The 24,663-nt window shown below is 42.2% G+C and overlaps 1 protein-coding gene across 6 annotated transcripts in view; it reads left to right on the top strand.

Annotated features, from left to right (window-relative positions):
- Positions 1-23,086, top strand: part of CNOT1 (CCR4-NOT transcription complex subunit 1) — a 128,803-nt gene extending 105,717 nt beyond the window's left edge. For 4 of the 6 annotated variants that reach the window (XM_058155039.1, XM_058155036.1, XM_058155035.1 and 1 more), the window contains 13 exons: positions 626-734; positions 825-994; positions 2,498-2,750; positions 5,933-6,181; positions 6,664-6,827; positions 8,759-8,876; positions 12,581-12,682; positions 14,327-14,500; positions 19,491-19,640; positions 20,003-20,183; positions 21,450-21,582; positions 21,867-22,001; positions 22,085-23,086. In XM_058155039.1, coding sequence (XP_058011022.1) covers positions 626-734; positions 825-994; positions 2,498-2,750; positions 5,933-6,181; positions 6,664-6,827; positions 8,759-8,876; positions 12,581-12,682; positions 14,327-14,500; positions 19,491-19,640; positions 20,003-20,183; positions 21,450-21,582; positions 21,867-22,001; positions 22,085-22,163 — 2,017 coding nt within the window. In that variant the 3' untranslated portion in view covers positions 22,164-23,086. The remainder of the gene's footprint in view (positions 1-625; positions 735-824; positions 995-2,497; positions 2,751-5,932; positions 6,182-6,663; positions 6,828-8,758; positions 8,877-12,580; positions 12,683-14,326; positions 14,501-19,490; positions 19,641-20,002; positions 20,184-21,449; positions 21,583-21,866; positions 22,002-22,084) is intronic. The other 2 variants (XM_058155038.1, XM_058155037.1) reach the window with 1 other exon arrangement.
- Positions 23,087-24,663: the final 1,577 nt, after the last annotated feature.

The raw sequence follows: 24,663 nt of genomic DNA, 5'->3' as shown, positions 1-24,663 counted from the left end.
TTATCTCCAATCTTCAATACAGTCCATTCAAGATGTTCCAAGAAGGTTCCACACCCATTTGCACCACTCAGATGACCCCGGCAACACAGATAAACCTCCAAGTGGCTTTCTCTCTAAAATAATGCAAATGACCAGTTGTCTGCAAGGAGTATAAATCCTTCCATTCCCTACCATCCAGTCAGAGCTGAAGAAGCTTCTTGGATGAGAAGCAAAACGTCTTCAAAAACAAACCAGAAAGTTCAGTTGCCTCTTGAAAAAAGCACCTTTGGGAAAACCATCATCTGGATGACTGGAGAATCTAGTTGCTTATAGTTATCTTTCTGTTTTTAACTTCCTCTGAATCCTTCCTGTGAAGTCACAACAAAGTTATTGTTCTGTGGCAGGTAAAGCTTGTGGTGGTTTTATTATTACCCCGAATGGTTTTGTTTTAGCTGTTTTCTGTCCTTTGCGGACAGCTCAGCTAGAACTGATTTGCTACTGCCTCCTGCTGACCTCCTTGCAGCAAGCCAAGATATGACCTGGGTCTGCTCAAGCTGAAGAGATATAAAGCAGAGATTAATCAATCTTTGCCTGCTGAGTTAGAAGAAAACTAAATTAACATGAGAAAATGACAATACTTTTCCAGATGTCTGATTGAGTGTCGAGATGAATATAAATACAACGTAGAAGCAGTGGAGCTCTTGATTCGTAACCATCTAGTTAACATGCAGCAGTACGACCTTCACCTGGCTCAGGTGAGTTGTTGACATTGGCTTTCATGAAGACAATACAGATGCTCTGGGATGGAAATGGCTCATTCTTTTTGGCATCTATGTTCTTTACAGTCCATGGAGAACGGCTTGAACTACATGGCAGTGGCGTTTGCAATGCAGCTGGTGAAGATCCTGCTGGTGGATGAGAGAAGTGTGGCTCACATGACAGAAGCAGATTTGTTCCATACCATTGAAACTCTGATGAGGATAAATGCTCACTCCAGAGGAAATGCTCCAGAAGGGTAATGCTCAGATGCTGGGGGTGGGAGGGGGTGGCCAGATGAGCCTGATGGCCATTTGCAGAAACAGCTGCTCTGTAATTCCCACCCCACATTCTTCCTGGGTCAGGAGTGGCAGAGAGTGCTATCCTATCCAATCTGGAATCTGTTTAGGTTCACTGTGTTGTCCACAATACTTAATATAGATAGTCATCACCTTATAATAGTTCATTTACTGACCGTTTGAAGTTAAAATGGCACTGAAAAAAGTGACATGATCATTTTTCACACTTATGACCATTGTAGCATCTCTGTAATCACGTGATCAAAATTCAGATGCCAGACAACTGGTTCATATTTATGACAGTTGCATTGTCCTAGGGTCCTGTGATAACCTTTTGTGATCTTCTGACAAGCAAAATCAATGGGGAAACCAGATTTTCTTAATTGTCTCTCTTAGCAACAGAAAATTTGGCCTCAATTGTGGTCATAATTCGAGGACTACCTGTTATTATCATTCATGCTTTTGACTTAGTTGATTTGTCAATTTCCTTTGGAAGAAAAAAACAGGATAATACAGGTAGTCCTTGAGTTACTATACTTTGCTTAGTAATGGTTCAAATGACATTGCTCCCAAAAGTACTTACAACACAGTCCCAAAGTTACGAATGTTGCAGCACCACGGCAGTTATTCGTCCTTACAACTGACCACAAAGACAGTGCAACATTGCCCCTGCCTATTCTTCCCCCCCCCCCCCCAGCAGGGACATAACAGGCACTGGCCCTGCTAGGCTCATCCCCGTCTCTGCACTGATCACTCCCTTTTGAAGATCTGCAGAGTCAGGCCCATATGGTAGAAAAGGTGCCGTCTTCTCAGATGCTGCTGAAGCTGTTGCAAAAAGCTTTTTGCACAGACAGTGGTGTGAGATCACGCCTGCAAAGGCTTCCATCCCCTTTGCAAAAGGCTTTTTGCGTTGAGGATGGAGTCCTGCAAGAGCATGAGATCAGTGAGCCCCCGAATGCTTCTGTTCTTCACACCAAAAGCTTTTGCAAAGGGGATGGAGGCCTGAAGTGCTCTTTCAGACTCATCAAGGCTGCCCGGGACTCTAAAAGCAGATTGGGTGCTCTGCACAGGCAGCCTCAGCCTGTTCTGGAACTCCTTGAAAGGTAAGTGAGTGAGTGATAATGGGATGAACGATTGTAAGCAGAACATGAGATAGTCCTTGGGTGTTCAGAAGCAGATGGCCTGTTTCAGCACTAGGCCCTCTGTGGTCTTCTCCACCCTGAGAGATTTCATGTGCACTTAATGGCACATTCAATTACCAGATGCATTGGAGAAAGCAGGGAGGGATCACCTTCATTTAACACGATCCAATTAACGAATCCTCAGGTTACCAATGTAATTGGCAGTTACATTTGTAAGTTGGGGATTACCCGTATATGGCATATGCAAGCTGCAAGTGTTATGTATGCTATGGATGGGCTCTAGCTGTACACAAGCCAACCATATCACTTTGATACTTACAGGTTGCCACAGTTGATGGAAGTGGTGCGGTCCAACTATGAAGCCATGATTGATCGTGCTCATGGCGGACCCAACTTTATGATGCATTCAGGGATCTCTCAAGCCTCAGAATATGATGATCCTCCAGGCCTGAGGGAGAAGGCAGAGTATCTCCTGAGAGAGTGGGTGAATCTTTACCATTCTGCAGCCGCTGGCCGGGACAGCACCAAAGCCTTCTCTGCATTTGTTGGACAGGTAGAACTTGGGGAAAGAGAGGTGCTTTTTTTCAACAAAACTATGACATAATGATTATGGAACTTGTAAAGTGTATTAATTCTGTTGCATCAGTGTACTGAAATCCATATTAAATAGTTTGAATGAAAATTATCTACTTTCATCATTAAACTATAAGCTTAAATCAGATGCAGAGCAAAAATAAACAGTGTGAAATAGCAAACAAAGTTAAGTCATGTAAAATTATAAATAATGAAAACATATTACAGGATGCTAATAAAAACAAGCAAAAAGCAAAGGAGAACAAAGTCAACAAAGTTTGCTGAGCTTTGGTAAAAGTTTGCTGCCAACCGTAACTGAACAGCTATTATGGTAGCCACTTTGGGAATGCCTGCCAGATCTTTTCCTCCTCGAACGTAATGCCCTGAGCTTGTCTCCAAGGGGGAAGCAATCCATCACATGCCTGGGCCTGGCTTGGTAGCATATAAAGCAGCTCTAGGACATAAGGAAGCTCCTTTGAACACCTTTGCGTAGGCTGCAGCCTTGGCGCAGCTGAAGACCTGCATTTTAATGCATTGGGTATTGTATTGCAAAATATTTATGGGAAAATAGATGGGATCATGACAAAAACTATTAAATTAAAATTAAAATAGTTGCATTAAATTAATCAATACAGTTGTTTGTTGTCCACCATGTATTTAATCCTTTTGCCATTCCTGGCACATTAGAGTATAATGCAGCTGACCTTGCAGAGCACTTTGTAGTGGCTTCAGCAGCCAAATGACAGCCAACCGTACTATGGAAAAGTGTTAGATAAAATAATAATTGTCAATATGGACAAACTTAACCATAGTTTCAATTGGCAAACTGACCATCCTAGACCAAGCCAAGTCCAAAACGGCTAAGGAATTTCTGGAAGCCTAGCCATCAATAGGCACATGGACATAAGCAATGTCTACAGACTATGCAAAAGATACAACCAACAAGCAAAAAGGGTACAAAAAGACTTCCCCATCAGTAATCAGCACCCAGATGAGCATAGAGTATCTCTAAAATTAAGTTCAGACAACAATCAAGTGAACAGTACCCCAAGCAAGGAACTGCCAAACATGCCAACAGTAAACAGCCCCACCAAAGAACCTCTACACCCCCACCAATACTGACGGGGTAAGCCAATAGAACATCAACTGAGCGCAAACCCCACTCCTTACTAGCAATGTTGATATGACCTAGTTTGGGTAATGAAATGCCTGCAAGAAAACAACCAAGCTCAGAGAATATCAAGGATCCCTGATAGTAATTGTCAAAATTCACAGTATTGTAGGGCCTCTGGTGGCTCAGACTGCTAAGACAGTCTGTTGTTAACACAGCTGCTTGCAATTACTGCAGGTTCAAGTCCCACCAGGCCCAAGGTTGACTCAGCCTTCCATCCTTTATAAGGTAGGTAAAATGAGGACCCAGATTGTTGGGGGCAATAAGTTGACTTTGTATATAATGGTGGATGAAGACTATTGTTAACATAGTGTAAGCCGCCCTGAGTCTTCGGAGAAGGGCGGGATATAAATGCAAATAAATAAATAAAAAAACAAATTACTTAGACATGTTTGCAGAGAGACCCACCCTTGTCTGAATACATTTAATAGCCACTGCTTCAGATTGCTCTTAAATCCACCTTTGTCATTTCATGTTCATCTGTTACCTGTTGGCTCAGAACCCTTTTTTGGAGAGTACTTGCTTGCATTGTTCACAGTTAGAATAGAGATAATGGGATAAACTGAACATTTAAGTTAAAAACTGCCAAGGAGCTAAGTATTTTTTACAAACTTCAGGAATATAAGCTAACAAATGTAAAGCAAAACCCCTGTCTCAAATTTCTATACTGACTGACCCTGAACATTTTGGTGTTTTTTTTTAAACTTGCTCCAGTACAGATTGTTTTTATGACATGTTTATATGAAATTCACCCTGAACCCTCCAAAAAATAAGATTTTATTCTGAAAGATTACATCTTCAGAGAATAACACTGTGAGATAAATATTAATAATTCAGAAAATAAAAAACTAGAAAATGGTTTCTAAATGGAAATAATTGCTTCTTTTAGTAGAGCTCATGAAACACTCTAGGTTTCACCTACTGGCATTGATAAGTATCACATCTTACTAGCATTCCCTGAAGGTAATATTTTGTGTGATATGGTGAAACAAAATTAAGTTTCATACTTAACTGATCTGAAAATGTATTTGAATATGAATGTTTATTATTGAGTCCATGGCAATGGTGTTGGTGAAGCTACCTTTCTGTTCTTTTTACAATGTACATATCCCAGGTGTGCTTTGAGGAAGATGACTTACAGTATGCATCAATTTAAGAATGAAATTACATGTATTTCTGTTGTCTTTATAATTCCAGGGTATTTAGAATCCATAGCCAGCCACATAATTTTAATTCCCTTTCCTCATTTATGTTTAAATGGTACAGTTATATGTAAATAATATTATATCTGCATTCAGTTTGCAATGTCTGTCATAGTTTAGCATTAAATGTAAGTTGCAAACTTTTTACGGAGTCAGATTCATTACAATAAACAAATTTGGCATTCCTATGGAATAAGTTGACATTGAAATATTGTCATTGTCAATAAGTAGTTTGTATGTTATATGCTTCATTCTGAGTGAAATATCTATTTCTTCAGTCTCTTGAGAGCATTCCTTACTATAAATGGTGCCTCATTTTAGAGTGCACAAGAAGTGCTCAAGTTGTTTGTCAGTCTTCCTTGCTCTTCAGGGACATGGAATGGTCCTCTGTCAGCAGGACTGACCATAAGGAATGTGTTATTCCTATGCTATAGCAGGGTCCGCTTGTCAGCAAAGCCATCTCCAATTTGGGTCAATCCAGGGCATCTTCAGGGTCAATGCCCTTCTTGATGCAATGCATCCATCTTTTCTTGGGTCTGAGTGACCTTTCCTTTAACGTACCCCATGAGGGTGGCATTAGGATCTCAGCCGACAGAGGAAAGTGGTCCTGTGGGCCTCTGAGCCAGCACACAGCTCCACAGTGCTTGCCTGATTCTTTATGACTGACATTGATGATGCACCCCTAGTGAGTGAAATGCTGAGATTTAATCCATCATTAGGCTGTTACACTCACTGCCTTCCAACATGTTCTACTTCTTTGTATTAAAGATACGTTTTGTTAAATATGAATTCATTGCCATACCCAAACAGATGCATCAACAAGGAATCCTGAAAACTGATGACTTGATCACAAGATTCTTCCGTCTTTGCACTGAAATGTGTGTTGAAATCAGCTATCGTGCTCAAGCTGAGCAGCAGCACAACCCTGCTGCAAACCCCACTATGATCCGTGCCAAGTGCTATCACAACCTGGATGCCTTTGTGCGCCTTATTGCACTGTTGGTGAAGCACTCTGGAGAGGCTACCAACACAGTCACAAAAATCAACCTACTTAATAAGGTTAGTGATTTTCCCCAGATGATAAGCTGTGTGGGGCGCTATAAAACATTGACATTATTCCACTAACACAACATGGTGTTACAAACACAAAGTGTGTAAATTGGTATTGCATCCCATACCTACCTATTGAGATATTCAGTGTTTCTGACCCTCAGCCTGTGGAATACTGGCATACCTATATGGATTGCCATTAGATAGTAAAGGTTTTGACCACTTAAAGAATATATTTATGAATATGAGATGAACTTGTGCTCTCTGTTAAATAAGGGAAAAATAAAAGAATGGATAAGTACTTAGTGACTTTGCCATAGATATCTACAACCAGATAAAGGGAAAATATTCCCTCAAATAAAATGTTTTTAACATTTAAAAATAAAATATTCCATAAAGTGTTACTTATAAGGGTTTTCTCTAATTACAAAGGTAGATTTTCAGAGTGATTTTATCACATGCTGAGTCAATTCATTCCTTTGCATTTACAGGTTCTTGGGATAGTGGTAGGAGTCCTTTTGCAGGATCATGATGTTCGTCAGAGTGAATTTCAGCAGCTTCCCTACCACCGCATTTTCATCATGTTACTGTTAGAATTAAATGCTCCTGAACATGTCCTGGAAACTATCAACTTTCAGACCCTCACAGCTTTCTGGTAGGTATAGAAGAGCCCCTGAAAACAGACAGCCTGTGGCAATAAGCCAGACTTACAGGGCTGTCTCTTTTATAAGCAGGGGAGATGGTGGCCAGAGGTGATCAAATGCTCCTCTTGTGCTTATTGAGTTACTGTCCCTCAGTAAATAAGGATTCATTACTCAAACCAGTCTCTATTAACCAAATAGAAACCAAATGGAAAAGTGAGTGTTTGTGGAAATACTTCATTAGAAGAATGTTTGCGGGCAGCACTCTTTTCTCAAAACTTGACTCATCTTGAGGTATTCATTTTGGTTGCCAAGACATTGGGAAAGGAAAGTTTTATGTGGAGATTCCTAAAGTGGCTCTCTGGAGAGACTCCAGCCCTTCTCTTCCCTACATTTGTTCCCCAATCCACTGTTTCTAGCCCTCGGGACTAAATTACTGAATAGCCATGAGAGACAGATAGCTTTATTTGTAGTGAAACACACTAGCAGATACAGTACTATTTAGTATTGCTGAACTATCTGCAACCTGAAAGAGTTGCGCTTGGGGAAAGAAATATGTTTGTCCTCGTTTAATGTCTAAACCAGATTCCTTTTCCACATTTTGGAATGTGGAACACCTAAACATCTGAACTTGGTGGAAGGTGCTACAGTCTTACTAGGCATCACATTTTCAGGAGAAAACTTTTTTTTAATGAATCAGTCTCATAGTAGGATTTTTAGTGCAATGCAATTATGCATGGCTCCCATCGTCGCTCTGCATTTGGCCAGTAATGATTTCAGAGCCCCAAATCCGATCAGAGCGTCACAAGCAGATCACACTGACTGAAGCCTTTCAACCCCTTTGCAACATCCACTGTCTAAGGTCACATGGAATTCTTGAATGTCTTATCTGTCTTCCCAAGCAAGCACTGAGTGAAGCTATTGATTCTCTCCAACACCTGTATTCTTCTTCAAGGTCTCTGCAATCTTGGAATCTCTGCTTGCAGAGCCAGTTCCATGGGGTCTTTTGACTGTTGTTAGATGACACCCTCAATCAGAAATATTTTTGAATTAAAATCCATTATTTTTAAAGGCCAAAAGATAGTTAACCTCAGAAGATTCATGTGTTCTTGCCTGAGCCATCAAAATATTTTGGTCATTTCTTAAAAAGAAGTGTATGCATGCAGACATGTAGAATGCATGTGCTTCCCTGAAGAGGCGGTGGACCTTTCAAGCGGAAGAATTTCTCCTTTGAGGAATTGTTCTGAGCCAGAGCCCTTGTTTTCTTCGGGGAAGGGGTTATTCTGGGAAACTTGGTTGCCCAGAATTTCCATTGCCCAGGCACAAGTCTTCCTCTTGCAGTGAGCACATCTCCATTAGATGACAGGAAGGTGGGGTTGTTACCCAGAGGGCAGCAGGGAAGCTTCTCTCTTGACAAGCGAAAGAGCAGATGGCCCCTGGACCCCAAGGGTCATCCTTTCACCAGCCAGGAATGAGGAGCGGCTTAAAAACTTCAGTGACACCTGTGGACGCTTTGAAAAAAATGCCATAATATGAGAAAGGGAGGCATCATGACTAAGCTAGGAAGGAAACTGGCTACCCCTTTGCAGCCCCATCAGATTTCTCAGTCCATTGAATTCAAGACGCTTTTTCAGATAGATGGAAGAGAAGAGAAGGGTGCTGTCTCTTTGGCACACAGGAGAAATAGCAATATATGAAAAGCAAGTCTGGTTGGTATATTAGAGATGGTTCTATGGACCTAGCAATTAAATTGAAGTTGCAGTACAGGTAGTCGTCAATTTATATTTCCATGGCTATAATATCATATGCAAGGCAGCTTTTTGTTTTTAGAAAAAGCTGTTTATATCATAAGTTTCCATTTGTTGCTGTTATTGATGATGTTCTCAGATTATAATGCAGGTTTTTACTGGTTAATATCCCACTGACTACTGTATTTTTATTTTAGCAATACATTTCACATCCTGCGACCTACAAAAGCTCCAGGTTTTGTTTATGCTTGGTTAGAACTGATCTCCCATCGGATATTTATTGCAAGGATGCTGGCACATACACCACAGCAGAAGGTGTGGCTGTAGTTTATCTTCTCTTACTTATGAAGCTTCAGCAGACTAGCAAAATGTATCTTGGTTGTAGATTTGGGTTATATGGCTATATGATGTTTAATATAATGTACTTCCTCTCTTTCCATAAGTCAGGGATCTCTAACCTTGGGAACTTTAAGAGTTGTGGATTTCAATTCCCAGAATTCTCTCAACTCTGGGAGTTGAAGTCCACAAGTCTTAAAGTTCCCATGGTTGAAGACCTTGCCATATGGAAGTGGCTAAGAAGTTAAGTCTGTTCATTTTAAGATATCAAAACTCAATTCTGCTTCATGGATACAGGTTAATCATAAATATTTTGGTCATGTTTTCATTCTATACATTTGGTACGTATAGAGCCCATTCATAGAAATTAACCATTTATACAGGAACAAAGCCTCCTCAACAGAGCTGCCAGCTTGAGGCTGGATCCAGCTCATCCCTTCAGTAAGGCATTTTTATCTGTTCAGTGGACTAGGAATGTTCTTTTTATCTGTGAGTTGTTTTGAATAATCATCATAAAAAAGAAGAAAATAGCAAGGAGTCCCTTGCAGGAAATAAATTCTATGATCAGGCTTTGACCTTGAAGTCCTTCAACACAAGTCACTATTCAGATGGCCCTGGCCTTTGTCTTATAAAAACCAAAGGTACAAGTACAAATTAGGTGAAACCTGGCTCTAAACAGTAACTGTGAGACAGATCTTGGAGTCCTATGGGATGATCAATTAAAGATGAGCTAGCAGTGTGCGGTGGCAGCCAAAAAAGCTAATACAACCCTTGGTTGTATAAACAGAGGCATCGAATCAAAATCATGTGAAGTATTAGTACCACTTTAAAAAGCCTTAGTAAGGCCACACCTGCAATGCTGCATCCAGTTTTGGTCACAATATAAAAAAAAGATGTTGAGACTTTGGAAAAAGTATAAAGAACAGCAACCAAGATGATTAAAGGCCTGGAGACTAAAACACATGCAGTCTCCAGGATTTGGGTTTGGTCAGTCTAGAGAAAAGAAGGACTAGAAGTGACATGATATTAGTCTTCCAGTATTTGAGGAGCTGCCACAAAGAAGAGTGGTCAATTTATTATCTAAAGTACCAGAAGGCAGGACAAGAAGCAATGGATGGAAACTAATCAAGAGAGAAGCAACCTGGAATTAAGGAGACTGCCTAACCGTGAGGACAATTAAGCAGTGGAATAGCTTGTCTTTAGAAGTTGTGGGTGCTGCATCACTGGGGGTTTTTTAAAGAAAAGACTGGACAGTCACTTGTCTGAAATGGTGTAGAATCTTCTGCTTGAGCAGGGGGCTAGACTAGAAGATCTCCAAGGTCCCTTCCAGCTCTAGTTTGGTTGGTTCATTGATTAAAGGACTATATGAAGTAGAGATAGATGCATGAGGGATACCTGTAACATTTTATTTATTTATTAAATTTATTCACTGCCCATCTCACCTAGAGGCAACTCTAAAGTGGCTAACAGCCAAGTAAATTCAGTAAAAAACATTAAAATATTGAAATAATAAATATTAACATTAAAATTGACTTAAAATTAACAAAGATGGCAAAGGGGCCCCAAGAACTGACCACACAGTTGAATTTTGTGCCAGCTGTAGCTTCCAAGTACTCTTCAAGGGTATCCCCATGTAGAGTGTGTTACAATCGTTAAACATGAGATGACCTGAGAGACTGAGCACAGGGATCCAGGAAAGGATATAAATTGCACAAAAGCTTTCCTAGCCACAACTGCTAACTGCTTTTCAAACCATTGCCAGGCTGTTGCTATGCAAGAGTGCCACAAACACTTGATACAGCTGTGGGAAAAAAGGTTTGAAGACTACAGAATCCACTTTTATCTATTGACCTCCACATCATGCTGTCAGTTTCAAGTTCTTAGAAAAGTTCTGGGATGTTCTTTCCCAGCATCATTCAAGTGCAAATCGGTGGTCAAATGGTCATAACCTTCATCCTGAACAAGATAAAATGGATAAAGGCTGCATGTTAACCTCCTCCAACCAGATGCTGGGAATCAGACTATATGCCTGTGTCATTCATCCCTTTGTTCCAGGCAACTTTCAAGATCAAGACCATTAAAATCTTCTCTCACGCCTCCTTAATTTGAGACGTTTAGGCCCCAGGTTGGTGTTCTTTAGTTAGATACGGAAAACAGCCTCCCTTTGCTCTCAGCGTAGGCATCATAAGAATCAAAGCTATTTTGCTTTGAAATGAGAGAATTGTGCTTTGAAAGCTGCTGTGGTTCTATCCTTAGTTCAATTTGTACTGACACCTGATGCTGAAGTGGGGAATTAGCAAAGGATCAGGAATCATGAAAGAAATTTGCAATATACTGTAGCAAAGTTTCTTGGTTTATCATCCAATATCGGGCAATCCTCTTTATGAGCTTATTCTCGGGAGCACTTATCCAGTTATCAGGCATACATGACAAAATAACACTCATTGGAGAAAATGTTTCAGAAGTCAAATACCAAATTGTCCAGTTTTTCTAAATAGAGATGAAATGTTTCTCAAAGGAGGAATCAAATACATGATACTCTTAGTCGCCATCAGAAATGGTGTTGAAGATCATAACCTCAGCCATGCTTTGCTAACCTGTGTGGCTTTGGTCTCTTGGCCATACTAAAAATGCCTGGAGTTTTTATGTGACAACAATAATGGCTTGTTGTGAAGACTAACGATGCCTTGGATGGAGTTCAAAAATTACAGACTGTAGTCCATAAATGGAGTCTTCAATACTTTTCCATTCCCAGCTGTAGCCTTGGGATCATGCAGGCCATGCTGCTCCAATTTTATTGGTGTCATCATCTAGCCCTGCACAACAGAAACGGGGTGTGTGGTTCAGCTTTTCGGCAACAATCTTCTGCTATTCGGTGATTGGTTGATTACCAAAACCTTGGTGAAGAACATGCCACTGGAATATAATGGAAGACTTTGAATGTCAGGCACCCCTTCAATTTGTCTGCCCTCCTATCCTGCTTTGTGTCACCATTTTCTCTTGTCATTAAAGCAGTTGATTGTGTCAGCCTCAGGATTGTGTGGCATGGGAGCTTCTGCCAGAAGTTTCCAGAAGGTTTGGAACGGGGTCTGTGTAAGGGGGGGGGGGGAAGCATAAATTCATAAATGATCCTCAAACGACCTAGTGGCAGGCAAGTAGCAAGTTTTTGTTAGTGATTACATTTGTTAGTATATGTTTCTTTCGAGGAAATAATAAACCAATAAGACATGTAATTGAGAGCTACCGTTTAGTTTTCAGTCAGTTTATTCTAGTCTTGAATTTCGATATAGCCATTGAGGTAGACTGTTTGATATGCTTTACTGTAGCTCTTTGGGCAAGTTTGACAAAAATATTTTTAATTTCATATTATTGTACTTCTGTTATTTATTGTTTAGTTATTGTTGTGTTTACTTTTTTTTTTTACCTTTTTTCCATTTTATTGTAAGCTGCCAGGAGTAGCACCATGACAAGATGGGCAGCAAATAAATTTAACATTTATTAAAACAAATGAATCAATCCAGGCAAGCCAATTCATTGTTCCACTTCCCCTCCTTTTGTATTGGTTTCTGGGACCTTGAACATTTTTAGAATCATCCTGATACGCTGTTGAGTACGTTGTTTAATCACTGGAGTTAGATGGGAAGGGCTGGACATTGCTCTCATTCCTTTCTTTCTCTTTCTAGGGTTGGCCCATGTATGCACAACTCTTGATTGACCTGTTTAAATATTTGGCTCCTTTCCTGAGAAATGTGGAACTTGCCAAGCCTATGCAAATTTTGTACAAGGTAAATTAGGAGACAATTTGAAGAGGGGAAGAAGGGAAATTGGAACAGACCAGAAGAAAGTAGAATGGCTAGTTAATTCCTGTAACCAACTGAAAGAATTAACAGAATGCTTTTCCTTACAGTTTCCCATGTAAAGATTGCTGTATTACTACTTACTGTTGTTTAAAACACACACACTCTTAAATCTAGCTGAAACCAAGGACATTTAATGAGCATATGATCTGAGTGCTCATTAATGCCACTTCTAACAAAATTAGTTGTTTACAGTAAATACTTTTAGTGATGGTTCTAGGATTTTTCCATTATGACTCATTGGTAGAGTCCATATCTTTTGACTTTCAGTTTGCAAAAATTATGAACAACCCACTCCTACCAATGCATGCCGACCTTCCTCATTTATCAGCCAGAAAACTCTAATCCAGGAAGCCCCCCCGGCCCTTGCACAATATCTGCCCAGCAACTTTAACATTGATTCCCAATGGAAAGCAAAATGGGTCGCCAAACACCCAGATATAGGAAGATATATAAATGACCTCATAAAAAAGGTGCCAGGCTTTGAATTACCACATCAGCAATGGGCAATCCTGAATAGGATTTGCGCCTCACAGGGCGTCTGCCAGGGCTCTTTCTATAAATGGGGCCTGATATCCTCCTCTCAGTATGACTGCGGGCTCCCACGTCAAATTGTAGATCACATTGTGACTGGCTGAAAGCTGAGGGCATCTACCAGTCCAGTATCTGATTTTTTAATATAAATAATGCTGCGCTTCAGTGGTTAGATGGCCGAGACAGGGATCTGCAACCTCAAACACTCAAAGAGCCATTTGGGCCTGTTTCCCACCGAAAACAAAACACCGGGAGCCACAAAACTTGGGTGGGTGTGGCCAACTTGATATCACTCACTCCCACCGAGCCACATGATCCTCCCTCTCTCTGTCTCCCTCTCCAATCTCTCTGTTGTGTCTCGCCAGTTCCCCCTGCCGCAGCCGGGCCCCTCTTATCTCCTGCCAGACGCTGATAGTTCGGAAGAATGTCCTGGCATGCCTCCAGGCCCCAGCCCTGGCACCATGCCCGGACAGGCTGAGCAAGACGAAGGGCCTGACGTGCCTTCAGCCCCCAGTCCTGGCACCATGCCCAGGCAAACGGAGCAACTAAACCCCTCCCCCACAGCATGTGAGCCTGAAGAATGTGAGGCCAATCATGAGCTAGGATTGCCAACAGCTGGAGGCTGGAGAGATCCTCGCTTCCGGAGAGTTGAGAGGCGACGTCAGCAAAAGGAAGGGAGGGGCAGGCCTGGCTGCTTCTCCATCCCCCACCCTCGCCCTTACCTTCTCAGGCTAGGCAAGAGAGGGAAGGGCAACGGGCAGGGACAGGGAGCCGCAGCCCAAAGAGCCGCATGTGGCTCTGGAGCCACAGGTTGCTGACACCCAGCCTAGACATTGATATTTAAATCTAGATCTTTTTAACATTTATATTTTATTGGGGTATGAAATGTTAATATATATTGCTAGTCCATGTATGACATGCCATATGCTAAATAAATAACTGCAATTCTGCTATCTTGAGTGTCTGTATGCTCTCTGTCGCTCATACTTTCTCTCATGATAGATTGGTAATTTCTCCTCTTAATGTTCCTATTCATAGGGAACATTGCGTGTGTTACTGGTATTATTACATGATTTCCCAGAATTCCTTTGTGATTACCACTATGGATTTTGTGATGTGATTCCTCCAAACTGTATTCAGCTAAGGAATCTGATTTTGAGTGCCTTTCCACGTAATATGAGGCTTCCTGACCCCTTCACTCCCAACCTTAAGGTAAGATACTTGGTACTATCATTTTTTAAAAGATATTTATGTGTTAGGATTTTACTGTTTTAATGCTGGAAGCCATCCAGAGTTGTTCGTTACGAGATGGGCATCAGATACATTCAATAAACAAATAAACTGCAAGTTCTGTAACATTGAAAGATTTAAGACTGTATGATTTGTTGCAGCTAGTTCTCATTTAGTGACTTGTTTAGCAACCCTTAACAGTTAAGACAGTGATTCTCACATTTTATAACTTTGACATGCCTATAAAGCAAAGGAAAGCTGTAGTAAGAACCATAAGAACAGTTGCAGATTCACTTAGCAATTACTTTGTTTAATGATCAGGTTGCTGATTCCAATTCTGAAATTCAACATTACCAGCAACGTTGTAAGAAGGGACCTTGGAAGGCTTCTAGCCCAGCCCCCCGCATCTCAAGCAAGAGTCCCTATGCCCATGATGGCAAACCTATGGCACGCATAGCCATATCAGTGGGCACACAAGCTCAGTTCTGGCACGTGCATTTTCGGGCCTTCTGGGCCCACCAGAAGTAGGGAAACAGGCTGTTTCCTGCCTCCAAAAGGCCTGGGGGTGGTGGGGAAGGCCTGTTTTTCTCTCTCACCTAGCTCCAGAGCCTCTCTATGAGTCTGGGGAGGGCGAAAACCGCCTTCCACACACACACACACCCAGGCCCTCGAGAAGTCTCTGGAGGCTGGGGACAGCAAAAAACGTCACTTCCTGTCCAACTGGAAGTTGGGAAATGGGCCGTTTCTGGCCGCCGGTGGGTGGGGAAGGTCGTTTTCGCCCTCCCCAGCCTCATAGAGAGGCTCTGGAGCCAGGTGAGAGAGAAAAACGGGCCTACCAGGCCATCGCATGCCAGGAGCTGGGGGGAGAGGGAGTCGTGTGCACATGCGTGCGGGCGGGGTACATAGAATTATGGGTGTGTGCATGCCCACGCGCGCCTCCCCCACCCCCACCCCTCCTGGCACGCGATGGCAAAAAGGTTTTTTGACCTATACCATTCTGCAGAAATGGCTGTGCAATCTCTTCTTTAAAAACTGCCAGTGTTGGAGCGCCCACAGCTTCTGGAGGGAAGCCATTCCACTGATTAATTGTTCTCACTGTCAGGAAATTTCTCCTTAGTTCTAGGTTGGATCTTTAATGACTTCTAATCCTGCTTTGGAGAATAGGTTGCCTCCCTGGCCTTTGGGATAGCCCCTCAAATATTGGAAGACTTTTATCATGTTGCCCCTGGTCCTTCGTTTCGCTAGACTAGACTGAGAACGTTCATCATACCCTTTAGCCTCTACATCCCTAATCATCTGCGTTGCTCTTTGTTAAGGGCTCGTTCGTTATCCCGATTAAATTTAGCTATTTTCTTCTCATCCTCATCATCTTCTGGATTCCATTCAGTTACATCCGGTGGATTATTAACTACAACCCATAGTCCTTCCTTAGGTAGAAATAGGTTGCATTTCACAGACCAGGAAACATAGTTTGTTCCATCCAACTGGGTTATCATGGATATGCTGGATGACTGTTCTTGTGCCATCTTCATTTGGACAATATATACCAACACAGCTGTCTGAATATATTAATGCATATTCACACCCATTCTCAGTTTCCTGGGCCCATAACTAGTGTTAAGGGTACTCTGAGCCCATAACCAATGTTAAGGGTAATTTTGGCTCACAACCAAATGTTGTGGACTATTGAGCAGAGTACCCTTTCAGATTATGCATGAAAATGACTGAGAATGATTGTGGACAATAACAGTTACTATACAGACAAACTGGGGTTTGATAATATTTTACTTTTATGGAAAAAGCAAAATCATAATCCAAAAACAATCCAGGTCATACACATATAAAGTCAGTCCAAGGATATTTCAAATATCAAGTCTTCTTACCAAACATAGACTTGCACAACAAACCAGATCTTCTGGTTTAAGGGGCGTGCATAAGAGCACACACGTGCCTACCGTTCCTGTCCTATTGTTTTTTTTCATTATATCCAATTAATATAATTATTACATGCTTATGCTTATATATATATGGTTATATATTATATAGTTACTTTCATGCTTATGCTTATAAATACTGTTGTGCCAAAATGAATAAATGAATAAATAAAAAATAAATTCTTTAGGTTCAGCCAAGAACACAGTTCAATACACAACAGCCAGTAAATATTAAAGAATCAGTAAATAGCCATGATCAAGCAATGATTATACATAGAGCTCAAACATACAGTTGCAGCATACCAGCAGGTAACAATGGTGTAGTGTCCCCACAAACCATAATTCAGCTTTCCTTAAGTATGTTAGCTACAAAGCTCAACTAATCAGGATGCATGATGATGCAATACAATCTTAAAGCAATATAATACCTTTCTTACTACCAAACATACATAGTTGGTTTATATATTGCCTGACCAACTAGTTAGACAAATAACAATTTCCTAACACTCTTCTGTACCCTCTTTGTAGAATCTCAGCATCATTTTTGTCATAGCAACCAGAACTGGATGCAGTATGGTCTTACCAGTGCAATCTAAAGCAGTACTATCAGTTCACGTGATTTTGATACTGTCCCTCTGTTGATGCAAACTAGACTACCTGTAATGCATCTTCCATCTCAGGTTCTTAAGTTAAGCAAATTGGTGTTATCTTGAATCATCATCATTGGGTAGCAATTCCCACTAAAGCTTTCTTCTGAGACTATCCTAATTTTTCAGATAAAACCTAAGCTTAAAATTTCCTAAGAACAACCATCTTATTTATTTTACTATTTCTTTGTGTTTTGTCCCTCCTGCCATCCAGAACTGTGATTTTGGCCTCTCAGTTTGCAGTCTGATGCCCCTTCGGTGTGGCAGACCTCAATTCCATCTTACTTTTCTCTTAGTTTGTTATATTTCTTTCAAAAGCATGCTGCAAGGAAAGCACCAAATGTCCCAGTTTGTTCAGTTCAATAATTGCCTCTCTGTCCCACTTAGCACAACACAATGGTTGCACCAAGAAGAGGGTTTGAAACTGAGTGAAGTGACAGGGAGAGCGGCTGGGGGAAGGAGATGAAGAACTCAGGAGCTCTGCTGCATCCCTAGTTTTTGCCGGAGTGCTTGTAGAGGGAGCATTACTTGCACTGAGGTAGTTTCAGAGGAGAGCATTGTAGGCTGACTCTGCCCACACCCAGGAGATAGATCCTGATGTGTCAGGAGGTTGACTCAGCCATCCATCCTTCTGAAGTTCGTAAAATGAGGATCCAGATTTTTGGGGGCAATACGCTGTCCTTGTAAACTAAAGCACTGTGGGGCGGGTATGTAAGTCTAATTTACTGTTGCTATTGCTATAAGTAAGCAGAACAAAATTCTATGTAGAATGCAACTTTTTTGTTTCCATTGGAGGAACTGAGAGATGCAGGAAACTCCTCTTTTGCCCTGCAGAAATGCCCTCTGTTTTCTTCCCTGAAGAAAAGTACGATGCATGCTGCAAGAGGAGACTGATTCCCTTTCTAAAAGACAGGAAAAATACTTACTCTCCACTCTAAGGGTAATATTCTTAAATAGGAGCTGTGAAGAGTTTGCAGAGACATCACAGTGCCAAGATCCCTCCCAGAAAACAAAAGGCTAACTGGAGAGGAGAGAATAAAGGAAAATGACATAAGAATCCAACTACTCTTCAGAGCCTCAGATTAGATCACTGGGCCTCACCACTGAGGATGTCTTAGCACCCCTGGATGAAGCGCAGTTGTTACAAGCCTCGAGATCTGAGGAGCTCAGGGGGTCTGCACTGGGAAGGCTTTTGGCCCTGAAGAGCAGGAGGCAACCAGTGGTGGGGATTTGAGATGCCCGAAGGACCGAAGCAACCATCTTGCCATTTGGATAACCTTGTCAAGAAAACCTTGCTTTTGTATCCCAATGGTCGCATTGGAGACGTGATGAAAAGATTCCTATGGCTCTTTAAGATTTCTCACAAATATAGGAGTAAACTATGAATGAAAATATTGCTAAAGGAAAAGTTGACAGCTTGTAGCTTGTGTATATATCTTACATCAAATACAGGTAGTCTGTTGTGTCTTGCCCGCCCTCAGAGCACCCGGGGCCTTCTTATCTGCTCCCGAACACGGAGGAATGTATGCCTCCCAGCCCCAGTCCTGGCTCCATGCCCAGACAAGCTGAAGAGGAGGGGGCACCTCCCGGTCCCAGCCCTGGCTCCATGCCCAAGCAGGCTGCAGAGGAGGGAACACCCCCCGGCCCCAGCCCTGGCTCCATGCCCAGGCAAACGGAGCAGCTAGACCCCTCCCCCTCCTCCACAGCATGTGAGCCTGAGGAAGGTTTATTTCCAACAGCTGCTGATTGGAGTGACCCTCGCATCAGAAGACTGGATAGGCGGAGGCAACAGAAGGAAGGGAGGGGCAGGCCTTAATGAGTGCTGAGTCATGGAGCCACACCCCATGGCCTATATAAAGGATCTGCTTTTTGGCAGTCTCTGAGTCAGGCAAAAGTCGAACTTATCTTGCTGAAGTCACTTTCTGGTCTCCTGCCTGCTCTGAGGACTTTGCTAGGACTTTGGGCAGAGCTGCAGAGGCAAGCCTGATTCGGATTTCCCTGACCCGGCCGTCAGCGGAGGAGTGGGACACGACATAGTCCTTGACTTATAAGTAAAATTTTAATTGCTAAGTAACACAGTTATTAAGTGAATCTGGCTTCCCCTTTGACTTTGCCTGTCAGAAGGGGGATCACATGACCCTGGGACGCTGTGACCATCAAATACACACCAGTTGTGAAGTGTCTGAATTTTGATCACATGACCATGGAAATGCTTGAACAGTTGTAAGAGTGAAAAATAATCGAAAGTCACTTTATTCAGTGCCATTGCAAGTTGAAACTATCACTGAATGATTTTAAGTCAGGGACTACCTGTAAAGTTACTTTGTGCTAGTTAGAAGACATGCTAACTGCAGTCTTTTAGACAGTGCTAAGATTGTGCATTCTTGACAGGTTGACATGCTGAGCGAGATCAATATTGCTCCACGGATCCTCACCAATTTTACTGGTGTTATGCCACCTCAGTTCAAGAAGGATTTGGATTCCTATCTCAAAACTCGTTCGCCAGTCACGTTCCTCTCTGACTTGCGCAGCAACTTGCAGGTGAGACCGTTGTTCGAGATCAAATTTGTAGTGAGAGTGGTGTTAGACATTTGCTCCCAGAACACAGATGGGTGTTTTATTAAACTGGGCCAATCCATCACACTTCAGCCCCCCCCCCCCCACCTCTCCCCTGGACACTTTTAAAAGCCAGCAAGGTTTAGGTTTTACTGCATTACATGCTTAATATGTCACAGATATCGTTGCTTTTAAAATCTTGTATATTTAAGTTGTCGAGCTCTTGCTTGGTGGGTGATAGGAAAAGCAGAGAAACTGCTCGCTCCCAGAATTTTATCAAATTTCACTCTTTCTTAGAAGTCTATTCCAGATGAATGATTCTACTCCATTTGCTTTTGTTCCACCAGGTATCAAATGAGCCTGGCAATCGTTACAATATTCAGCTGATCAATGCCTTGGTGCTTTATGTCGGTACACAAGCGATTGCACACATTCATAATAAGGGCAGCACACCGTCCATGAGCACCATCACTCATTCAGCCCACATGGACATCTTCCAGAACCTTGCTGTTGATCTGGATACAGAAGGTAACGCAGAAGCAGGAGAGGGTTTGGGAACACAGCTGCAAATGAGATTTTATGGGTCGTGGAACCATCCTTTATACTTTCCAAACTAAGCCCCCAGAAATGGTTTTTATTTAACTACAACCATTTCGCAACTAGAGTAAATGACAACTATTTAACTTATACTGGTCACAAGGAGGAGGATTGTTCTCATTCTGTTCGGGACTCATGTGAACCCTCATGCGTGAGGACATGACATAATGCAATCCATATCCCTCTCGTTTGAGGTTAAGAAAAGAAAGGTGGGCTGTAAATAGCATTCTAAAGAATGTTGACAAATTAAGCTGCATTTGGCTGCTTTTTCAGGCTATTTTGAAGGTAATCTCCAGGAGTAATTCCAAATAGTGGAATCATCACAGACCCACATCCCCCTTCCTCCAGTAATATGGAGGGACATTAAGTCTTCTAGAGCAACCACGGCCTCAAGTGTTGCTCCTTTAGATTACATCTGAACCGCTGGCTTAGGTAGAAGTGCAACCCCTGAAGAAAGGCTGCCAGCTCCTGCAGTGACCCAGCAAGATATCATGGTCATGGGTACTAAAAGCCACAGAGGGGCAGCATGACTACCTCAAGACTAGTTTGAATCCTGATTGACAGGAATCCAGATAGTCTGTTTCTCCCAGGTCCTGATCAATATCTATTATCCCCAACAAGTATTGACATTATAAATGTTGCAAAGTTCAGGACCTTGGGAAAGTAGCTTGTTTTAGGGGTCCTGACTGAGAGAAGATGATCCCTTGGGTAACCCGGCCCCCAGCCATGAAGGCCTTTAAAGGGGACAGGTTGCACCTTGAAATACATCCAGAAACATGCTGGACACAATGCAGCCCACAAAATAGTTGTGTTGCATATATCAAAAACCCAACACTCTTACTACTGGTGCAGCCAGTGACATGCTTGAGGCCGAAGAAGCTCCCTCTGGTGGCCGACCTCTTTCCTAGAGAATTTGGCGGCTTTCCTTGCTCCCTGCTGAGACGAGGGCAAAGGCAGGGCCTCTCTGGACTACCTGTGGCAGAGCTGGACAACAGCATCCTTTGTTTTATAATCCCACACAGAATGTTTGTTGATGGTGGGAAGAATGGCTGACTCATTTGAGTTGTGTGTGCCTGGCCAATTTTCTGAGCCTCTTCCCAGCTTGCACAAAATATAGGGCACCACATTTTGTGCACTAGGTGTTAGATGAAAGCAAATCTGTCTTTTGTCTCATTTTCTCTTGGTGTTCCATTCCAGGTCGGTACCTTTTCCTGAATGCGATTGCCAATCAGTTGCGGTATCCCAACAGCCACACACACTACTTCAGCTGCACCATGCTTTACTTGTTTGCAGAAGCCAATACAGAAGCTATTCAAGAGCAGATCACCAGGTACTGTTGAGAATGAGCAGACGATATGAGACTCAACAGATAAGCAGGGTTTTAGTCCTTTGCAGACCAAAAGTTGCAAAAAAAAAAAAAAATCTCCTTAACCAGAAAGCCAGATTATGCCTGTTAAGATTTAAGGGGAGAGCAAGCTCCAGATCTAAAATTAAGATGTTAACAATGTCACTGCAGCTACTTTAGTGAGCTATTGCTGTTTGCCCTAAAAGGCTTTGTAATTGTTTCTGCTTTTTGCCTTTTTTTTCATAATTTCATCTTGATTTTTTTTACAGGGTTTTGTTAGAACGACTGATTGTAAATAGGCCTCATCCCTGGGGCCTCTTAATCACCTTCATTGAATTGATTAAAAATCCCGCATTTAAATTCTGGAACCATGAGTTTGTTCACTGTGCTCCAGAAATTGAAAAGTGAGTAAATCTGAAGCCTCATGACTTTGTATTGGGAGATTAATCTATTTGTCTTGAAATTAAGTCCTTCCTCCTTGTTCTAGGCTGTTCCAGTCAGTTGCACAGTGTTGTATGGGGCAGAAACAGGCACAGCAAGTAATGGAAGGAACTGGAGCCAGCTAGAAAAAGCGAACTTTGTGGGGATGGTGCCAGCCTGGAGCTCTCTATCAAGCTGACAGAAGAAAATGGGTGGGTCTGCCTTCCTTCCCTCCCCCCTCCTGGGCTTCAACCACAGGTCTTTTGGCCAGAAATCTACGTGGGCATGTTACAAAGTTGAAAACAAAGTTTCTCACTCTTGGCCAAAATTCAGAAGATACTGTGAATATAATTTTGAACTATTGTAAATACACAGAACAGAAATATTTGTTGGAACTTCGGATTTGTGCATATTGTGTTTCAAGAGAGGTACATAATTTGTGCCTGACCAGCTTATAATAAAGTGGCTGCTGATGCCAAGCCCTTGTCTGGGGCAGATCTGCTCATCTGACATTCCCGGACTCCCAAAGAGTATGGAAAAGCCAGTTTAAATATTATGTAACTTATTTTTCTTGGGGGTGGGACTTCTAAATCACAAAATTCTCCAAAAACAAAGGATGCTCAGGATCCTATAGAATATTAAAGGGAAAATGGGAGAGTGTTGGGACCCAGGATGTTGCTTTTCCTGTACCAGATGTTGCCACCCGAGGCTGGCCAGTAGAGTCCGGCACTCTTTGGCAGAGAGAAACCTCCAGCCCTTTGGAAGAGGGATGATCCTTTTAGCAAGAGAAACGACCAGGCCTATAGATTTTCTTTCTTTATGCTTGTAAATTTGGGAGGGGGAGGATGTGAATCTGTTAACTGCTCCCCTGTGGCCACAAAGTTTGAGTTTGTAAAAAGAACAAAAAGGACCAATACAGCCCATTTTGTAAGGATTTTGAATGTTTTGTAAATGTATTGGTCCATGTGTTGTATTTTGTAGCCTTTCTAGTTCTCTTGGGCTTTAGTTCTCCCACTTCTTGTATGTATGCCTTCTGCAGTTAAACATTAAAGTCATGACAAGCAGCAAATGTCTTTCGTTCTCTCAACACCTTCCACATTACAGCTCTTCAGAAAAGCAAAACATTTTCATTTTGTTTTTAAACTAACAGAAAAATAAACACAATTTTAAAAGGACTTTTATTACATGAAGTCAACATTGAGACATCAGTCAAGGTTAATTCCAAAAAGTTCAAGATTCGCAGTACTTATGAAACTATGGGGAATGAGATAAGATGAACACAGAACATAGAATCTTATGGCTGGAAAGGACCTTGGAAGTCTTTATCCAAAGCCCTCCTCAAGCAGGAGACCCTATACCATCCCAGTCAAAGAGGTCTGTAGTCTATTTTTGAAAACCTCCAGTGATAGAGCCAGGGCTCAGCGGTGCCTCAGCTGGGCTTGTTGGCTGGAAATCTGGGCTCGAGACCTGTGTATCACATGACAGGTTCAGCTCCTGTGCAGCTCCTGCCAACCTAGCAGTTTGAAAACATGCAAATGTGAGTAGATAAATAGCTACCACTTTGGTGAGAAAGTAACAGTTCTCTGTGACATCATGCCGGCCACATGACCACAGAAATGTCTTCGGACAGTGTTGGTTCAATGGCCTTGAAATGGAGATGAGCACTGCCCCTAGAGTTGGCAACGAATAGTAAAATAAAATCCACAGGGATTCCTTTACTTTTTTACCAGTGATAGAGCCCTCCCCCCACTCCCCAAACCATGGGAGTCAAGCTATTCCTGAGGATAGGCTCCGGAATGAGTCCAAAAGCTCAGAAGACTAAACCTCTGGTCCCGATGACCAACCCAGTTTGGAACCTGCAGTATTTTCCTGGTTTCCAAGTGGTATCCAATTGAAGCATGAACCAAGTCTGACCTGCAGTCGTCATACTCAGCTAATCAGGTGATCACCTGGCCTCTAGTGACAGATTCTAAGCAAAAACGCACAGGATTAATGTCAAAGTTCAAATGCCTCATGTTACATCCTATATGGGAAGTGGGAATATAATGGGAAGTGTATGTATAAAGTTTCAGAAAGTATAGTTGTGTCTTGGTAATAGGCACTATTCACAAGAAAACAGATGTTCTTGATGAAAAAGATGTTCTTCAGCTGCAATTTACCGTATTTTTCGGTGTATAAGACGTACTTCCCCCCCCCCCCCAAAAAAAAGTGGGTGGAAATGTCTTATACAGTGAATATTGCTGAAGCCCCACCCTTCGGCCTCTGCCTCTCAGCAATTTACCTCCTTGCAGCAAATAGCCTGGTCAGCTTCAGCACAGCCTGATTTAGCTAAATGGTGGATCGTCACCACCCATTGCTGGTGCCGCCTATCACTGCATCTGCATGTCCCATTTTTCGCCTCCGTTTTTGGCCTGTTCCAGGCAGCGGGAATCGCCGCCACTAGCTATCCCGGGCCAAAAACGATGCGCAGAGGGCCTCTGGTGGCTCAGCAGACTAAGTCTGTTATTAAAACAGCTGCTTGCAATTACTGCAAGTTCAAGTCCCACCAGGCCCAAGGTTGACTCAGCCTTCCATCCTTTATAAGGTAGGTAAAATGAGGACCCAGATTGTTGGGGGCAATAAAAGTTGACTTTGTATATAATATAC

The sequence above is a fragment of the Ahaetulla prasina genome, chromosome 12 (genome assembly GCF_028640845.1).
Source record: "Ahaetulla prasina isolate Xishuangbanna chromosome 12, ASM2864084v1, whole genome shotgun sequence".
Taxonomy (NCBI): Eukaryota; Metazoa; Chordata; class Lepidosauria; order Squamata; family Colubridae; genus Ahaetulla; species Ahaetulla prasina.
The sequence above is the reverse complement of the archived record's forward strand: the minus strand, read 5'-3'. Positions and strand labels throughout refer to the sequence as shown.